This window comes from Lipotes vexillifer, unplaced genomic scaffold (assembly GCF_000442215.2).
Source record: "Lipotes vexillifer unplaced genomic scaffold, Lipotes_vexillifer_v1.1 scaffold479, whole genome shotgun sequence".
In the NCBI taxonomy this organism is placed as follows: domain Eukaryota; kingdom Metazoa; phylum Chordata; class Mammalia; order Artiodactyla; family Lipotidae; genus Lipotes; species Lipotes vexillifer.
Genome location: NW_006796443.1, coordinates 2707731 through 2715362, shown reverse-complemented (window position 1 = coordinate 2715362; position 7632 = coordinate 2707731). Strand labels below are relative to the sequence as shown.

Below are 7632 nucleotides of genomic sequence, written 5' to 3'. Positions count from 1 at the left end.
AGGCACCCTGTGGAAACAGCCTCAGCTTTTTTTTTTTTTCCCTCCAATCTTTTCCTTTCTGCCACCCTTCCCCACGAGAACAGCTAATGTATGACAGTTTGTCATTAACTGTAGGAACTAAACAACAGGCCCTTTTAGCCTCGTTTATTCTTTCCACCTGAAGTTTCTTTGCTTCAAGTATTCTCAGGCCACCTCCTCGGGAATTGGGCTCTTTGTCGGTAGAAAGAGTAGTTGTCCACAACCTAAATACTTCCCCACTAATCACATGTGACATCCGCCTCCAAGACCCGATGGTGTTACTTAAGGCGGAATTGGCACCTCTTTCTACAGGGTGGCATGGTCAAGTGAGGGGACACTCCCTGTCATCCTGGTGCCTCTCAGGACTGCCCTGTGATGGGTGGCCCTGTCCCAGGGACCTTGCCTTCTGCCCTCCCCCTTTCCCTGTCTTTGGTGACTTCCCTGTCTTTGTCTCTGCAATTGTGGTTCCCAGGGTTCAGAGCTGACCATGCAAATGTGGTTAGCAATACAGAATTCCCTTCCCACCGTGCTACAGTTAAAATCTGTGTGCTAAGGAGAGAAGAGAGTTGAGAGCACCTATAACAGAATAATATAGACACATCCATCCATCGAATGAGCACTTTAAACTGTGTTTAAAGTCATGCTATTAATACATTAGGTGTTGTAATTTAGTTTTATTCTTATTCATAGATTTATTATAAAGTGAAATTACTTTACCTGTTTGACTTTTTTTTTCTAGAGACTCCAATTTAAATGGGGAGAAAAACAACAATGCAGCTCTTTCCACCCCACCCCGCTTTTTTTGTGTTTTTTTTGCGGACAGAACATATAAAAGAACAGAATGGATAAGGATTTGCAAATATATAATTTACAGCTTGATCCAAAATAATAATATAATTATTTAATGTAAGCAATTAGTGTCCCGATTTTTAAGCAGAGTAGTAAACAATTTATTGTGTAATTCTTTACTTTTTACAGTGAGTTTTCGCATAACACTCTTGCAGTCAAACAGCCTTGTATTACTACTACCCCATTTTTGTGTGAGTAGACAAAGGCTCAGGAAATTAAATGCCTTGATTGCAGTCACTTTCCTAGGAAGTGGAGAAAGAAATGACCCTTAGATCTTAAAGGGATGCTAAAACAACCATTACAACATAAACAATAAACCCCACGTGATAATGTAAAACACCAACAAAGAAGGCATCTGTTTTCATTTTGTCCTCGACATCATTTGAATTTCACCATTTGGATATCTGAAGTGTGTGTGTGTGTGTGTGTGTATGTGATCACACAGGGACACATACACACATGCAGGGACACTATTTTGCATGAATAATAATAGTGGTCAACATTTTCAACTTAATGAACCAAGTCTCTCACATGATGCTAAGTATGTCACATGCATTAACTGTTTTATCCTCAAAACTCTCCTTGTCACACTATCTCAGTGAGTGAATTGACACTAAGAAAGATGAAGAAACATCCCTAAAGTGACACAGTAGGTCAGTGGTAGACAGGCCTTTTAAAAAACTTCTCTTGCTCACATTCCTAGCCACCCCTACGTTCCAGTTCTGGTAATAGGCATTTCTATGGGAGCCTCACAAAGGCCCTACCAGTTGGACGTTATTGTCCCCCTTTTTACAAATGAGGAAATTCAGAGATTAAATAACCTGCTGAAGAGCCCTTGACTCACCATTGGTGATCAGGAATTTCTCCCAAGTCTGATACCGAATCCCTCGATTGGTCCACACCCCAGACCCCTCAGAACTTCACTCTAGATTAGGTGGGGCAGTGTTTGGGAGGTGAAGACATTCCTGTGTCAGTCATAACACACGAAGAGACCATTGGGAAAGGTGTGTCATGTGCCGCTGACTCTGATGCCCGTGGGTCCTCTGCTTCCAGGAGCTCCGGAACGCTCAGAGTGAGCAGCTTATGGGCATCCGCCGAGAAGAAGAGATGGAAATGTCGGATGATGAGAACTGTGACAGCCCTACTAAAAAAATGAGAGTTGATGAATCAGGTAACGTGGATAACTGCCACATCCCTGTGAGATACCTTAATGATCTTCCTAATCTTAGATGGGGCATACAGATTGAGAAATGGCCACATAACTCACTTTTATTTGAGTTAAACTAAACTTTCATCTTTGTCTGACTCTGTCTTGTATTAATAGAACTTGAAATTCCTTCTTGGGAACATAATGATTTAAATTGTTCCAGTTGTTTCTCTGTATGTGGGTCTGGGGCCACACTTATTTTCAGGGATATTTGCCTGTTCCCATAAAAATCCTTTTCCACAGTGTGATAGCCACCTCTGATGCTGAAATACAGATAAAATTTGGTTTCAGTCAGTGTACTTCTTACATGGGAAATGTTTAATCCCTAAAGAAGCTTTCTAGCCTCTGAAGCAATGTGCTGGAGAATTAGACTGCTTTCCAATAAATTTTAGTTCCTAACCTGTAATCAAAGGGATGGTCCCATTTGGTACCAAGAAAGGGGCATCAATCCTTGAGTTACAAAAGGGAGAGAAACTTAAAGAGAACCTTGATTGATATTCTCTGCCTAATCTGAGATGCTGATTTAAAACTCTCTTCTCAAATTGTATGTAATTCCCTTGATGTTGTAAAAGCAAGCAGGAGGAGTGCTCACTCAAACGTAGGAGGCACCAAGGGAGACTGCTTGTCTGAGGGGAAGAGTGTTTCCTAAAGGGCCTGGGAACAACCACAGTCGCCACCTTTGCCAAAAAGGGAATAAAACACTCACCTCTCCCAGGCCTTTTCGGGTGACCAGGAACAGAGGATCTTTGCTAGTTTGGTTAGTAGAAGCCAAAATCAAGATTCCAAAATGGTCAAGTCATCAAGATTACAGCGCGGTCAGTTAGGTTGACCGGTCAGTTCCACATCTTGGCTGTCGTGAATAGTGCTGCTATGAACATAGGGGTGCATGTTTCTCTTTGAATTATAGTTTTGCCCGGATATATGCCCAAGAGTGGGATTGCTGGATCATATGGTAATTCCATTTTCAGTTTTCTGAGGAACCTCCGTACTATTTTCCATAGTGGCTGCACCAACTTACGTTCCCACCAACAGTGTAGGAGGGTTCCCTTTTCTCCACATCCTCTCTAGCATTTGTTATTTGTAGATTTATTGATGATGGCCATTCTGACCCGTGTGAGGTGGTACCTCATTATAGTTTTGATTTGCGTCTCTCTAATAATTAGTGATGTTGAGCATCTTTTCATGTGCCTACTGGCCGTCTGTATTTCTTCTTTGGAGAAATGTCTATTAAGGTCTTCTGCTCATTTTTCAATTGCGTTGTTTGTTGTTGTTGTTGTTGAGCTGTATGAGCTATTTGTATATTTTGGAGATTAAGCCCTGGTCAGTCGCATCAGTTGCAAATATTTTCTCCCATTCCATAGGTTGTCTTTTCTTTCTTTTTTTTTTATGGTTCCCTCTGCTGTGCAAAAGCTTGTAAGTTTGATTAGGTCCCACTTGTTTATCTTCGTTTTTATTTCTATTGCTTTGGGAGACTGAGCTAAGAAAACACTGGTACAATTTATGTCAGAAAATGTTTTGCCTGTGTTCTCTCCTAGGAGTTTTAGAGTGTCATGTCTTATATTTAAGTCTTTAAGCCATTTTGAGTTTATTTTTGTGTATGGTGTGAGGGTGTGTTCTAACTTCATTGATTTACATGCAGCTGTCCAGCCTTCCCAGCACCACTTGCTGAAGAGACTGTCTTTTCCCATTTTATATTCTTGCGTCCTTTGTCAAAGATTAATTGACTGTAGGTGTGTGGGTTTGTTTCTGGGCTCTCCATACTGTTCCACTGATCTGTACGTTTGTTTTTGTACCAATACCACGCTGTTTTGATTACTGTAGCTTTGTAGTATTGTCTGAAGTCTGGGAGAGTTATGCCTCCTGGAAACAACCTAAATGTCCATTGACAGATGAATGGATAAAGAAGATGTGGTATATGTATACAATGGAATACTACTCAGCCATAAAAAAAGAACAAAATAATACCATTTGCAGCAATATGGATGCAGCTAGAGATTATCATACTAAGTGAAGTAAGTGACAAAGAGAAAGACAAATGCCGTATGATATCACTTATATGTGGAATCTAAAATATGGCACAATTGAACCTATCTACAAAACAGAAACAGACTCCCAAATGTAGAGATCAGACCTGTGGTTGCCAAGGGGGAAGAGAGGAGGGGGAGGGATGGACTGGGAGTTTGGGGTTTACAGATGCAAACTATTGCATTTAGAATGGATAAACAACAAGGTCCTAGTGTAGAACACAGGGAACTATATCCCGTCTCTTGGGATAAACCATAATGGAAAAGGATATATATAAAAAAGAAGGTCTGTATGTGTATAACTGAGTCACTTTGCTGTACAGCAGAGATTGGCACAGCACTGTGAATCACCTCTACTTCAATAAACAAATAAATAGCGGTCAGAATGCTCTGTTTTTCCAGGGCTTTAGAAGAGAATGCCAGAAGCATAAGGTGATCACAAGAAAAAGCTCCTGCATCCAGACGTATACAGAGGGGAGTTTCATTTCCCTAGAACAGTGGTTCTGAAAAGCATGGTCCCCAGTCCAGCAATGTTAGCATCACCTAGGAACTTATTCGTAATGTAAATTCTCGGGGGTGCTACTCGAGACCTACTAAATCAGACTCGAGAGGATGGGGGAGGGGAGGATGTGAGATTCAGAATCTGTGATTTAAAGCCTTCGGTGGAATCCTGATGCAGGCTAAAGTTTGAGAACCACTGCCTTAGAAAATTTCCCTTTCATCCTCAAATTCCGTTCATTTGAATCTTTTAGAAGCTTAGCATAAAAGCAGGCACCACACCACTATTTTTTGAAGCCGTATATCCTTTGTCTGAAAAATGAACCGAGCATTTATGTGTCAATGTGTGTCACTTATTAAACTGATATCAGCACTGCTCGATTATTGGGTTTGGATTTGCTTATATTTGAGGAAACCACCTTCCACGCAGCGTTTCTATTCTGCAGACCTTCATATATCAGAAGAAGAAAGTGAGTTTTGGGTGTGATTTTTCTTAAATTCAAGGAGCTCTTCCAATAAATAAATAAATAAATTGTTTCCTCAAGGAAAGCTTTCATCATTTTTTTCATCAGAGTTTTTCAGGGCATCTCTGCTTTTCTGATTATGAAGAATACTTCCTTGTACTTCTGCTGTTTGCCACGTATAGTAATTCACAGTGTGTCTTGGGCTAGATGAGGGGCAAGTTTACACAAAACCTGGATCCTTAACATCTTTATAGGGTAGGTGTAGAATGGATTCAATCAGGAATTCTGACTTGAACCTGTGGCTTTTTTCCCCTTGGGGGGGAGTGGCATTTCTTTTCAAACAACCTGTCAATTTCTCAAGTAAGAATTATGTATCATTTCATAGCTTGCTTGGGATAAGACAAAAATAATAATGACTCCAGAATAGAAATAAGCCACAGAGGAGATCTTACAGACCATGGCAGCAAGCATATACCTGCAGGACTGGCCCCTGATCTGTGCTCCGGAAGAATCCGCAGGGATACCAAGGACCTCTCCTCTCAGTGAGGACCACAGGGGTCCTCCCTGGAAGTTCTACTGAAGAGCCTTCTTCCCAGACCTCTGTGGTTTTCCTCCCAGGCATCTGATAAGAGCCTGAAGTAGGACTTGAACTTGCAGAACTTTCTCCAGGCTCACTCCTTGGTCAGCAGAATTAATGAACACGATACAGTGGGTGTTCCACACCAGACCGAGGGCAGAGATGAAAGAACCGGTGTTCAAATGCCAGGCCCTGAGGAGTTCAAAGTCTTCTTTGTGCTTTTTGAAATGAGAGGGACCCGGAGAATGCGGTGTGGTTTATGAGGAAAGCGCAAGACTGATTGGAGGGAAGGGAAAGCAGCTGACCTTCCTTATTCCGCTGGGCCCTCAAGATCCTGCCAAAAGGCAGGTAGGTGGTGGTGATTCTTTCAGCCGTGCATATTCGGGGTGGGGGCGGGGGCGCAGCCTAACAGCAAGAATCCCATCTTGTCTTTTGACCAAGCTTCAGACAAGATCGTGTGAACTGCTGAAAGGGGGGACTGAGGCCCTACAGCCTGAGGGAAACAGGCCTTCCAGCGGCATCTCCTTAGGTGACAGGCCACTCGTGTTTTTTTAGGTACAAATTTGCATGTGTTAACCTAGTCACCTCCAAGCAGGCCTCTGAAAACAAAGCGCTCTACTGAACGGACAGAGGAATTGCCAGACCTGAAATAGAAGTAAACTTCTCCATCCTTTAAGGAATCCCTGCCCCCTCCTTTTCTGCCAAAACAATGAGACCTTGCCTCGGGCAGCAGCTGACCCAGGAATTCTTGGAAATCCTGGGGGATAATACCCTCTGGCCTGCCCTGCCCTCCATCTTCCTCCTAGAACAAAAACCTGCGCAGGTTTTATTGCATTTCTGAGGGGGAGGTGGAGAGAATTGACTTTGGTTTTCAGAAAAAGCAAGGTTTATTATGTGAGGACTTGTATGAGACCTTGGGTTCAATTTTTTCTTTTTTCTTTTTTTTTTGCGGTACGGGGGCATCTCACTGCCGTGGCCTCTCCCGTTGCGGAGCACAGGCTCCGGACGCACAGGCTCAGCGGCCATGGCTCACGGGCCCAGCCGCTCCGTGGCATGTGGGATCCTCCCAGACTGGGCCACGAACCCGTGTCCCCTGCATCAGCAGGCAGACTCTCAACCACTGTGCCACCAGGGAAGCCCTCAATTTTTTTTTTTTTAATCAAAGTTTTTCAGGGCACCTCTGCTTTTCTGATTATGAAGAATACTTCCTTGTACTTTTGCTGTTTACCACGTATAGTAATTTACAGTGTGTCTTTGGCCAGAGTTCCGCCAGACCGGCTGTCACTTCCACATCCCTCTGGGCGGCGGGCCAGTCACTGCTGCTCAGCCGGTGACTCTTAAAGGGGAAAAAGGAGTTTGCTGGAGCCAAACTAAGATGCTGATAAAAATGAAAATGAGTTTTGCTAATACACTTGAAAATCAAGACATTTATCGAAGCATTCATTCAAGAAAATCGGCATCCTGTTCCAAAGTCTGTGAAGATAATTTTTGATAAAAATTCAAATGTATTGTTGCATATAGTCTGTCTCCTGCTGCAATCAAGCCAAACTTTAAAAGCCAGATCAATTCCTCCTTTTCCCTCTCTCTCTCCCCTCACCTCTGTTCTCCCTCTCTCCTTCCTCTGACCCTTTCTCCTTCCTCCCTCCCTCCAGGTTGGCAGTGGGGGAGGGCCAGGAGTTGCACAGGAAGGAAGGGAGAAGAGAAGTCTGTCCTGGATGGTAAGGCTTCCCTGGCAGAACCTGATTGGTGTCAGTATTGTGAGTTCAGTGAGTCGGTGCATATGAAGCCCTTCCAACAGTACTGAGTGTGGAGCATGGAACAGGTAACTCAGTGACTGTAACTGTGTTTCTCATCTTAGTCATCCCCCAACACCTAGTCCTGGGCCCTTCACCAAGTAAGTGCTCAATAAAAGTGCGTTGACTTCAGTTACATAATCCCCTTCTTCTGGTCCCCATTTTTGATGGTTCCGTCGTGTAAGTTGATCGGAAGATGGTA

General features: G+C 43.1%; 1 protein-coding gene across 2 annotated transcripts in view; it reads left to right on the top strand.

The window, feature by feature from the left end:
• ENOX1 (ecto-NOX disulfide-thiol exchanger 1) overlaps positions 1-7632 on the top strand; it is a 309422-nt gene that overhangs the window by 183030 nt on the left and 118760 nt on the right. For both annotated transcript variants that reach the window (XM_007468621.1, XM_007468620.1), the window contains exon 9: positions 1921-2038. In XM_007468621.1, coding sequence (XP_007468683.1) covers positions 1921-2038 — 118 coding nt within the window. The remainder of the gene's footprint in view (positions 1-1920; positions 2039-7632) is intronic.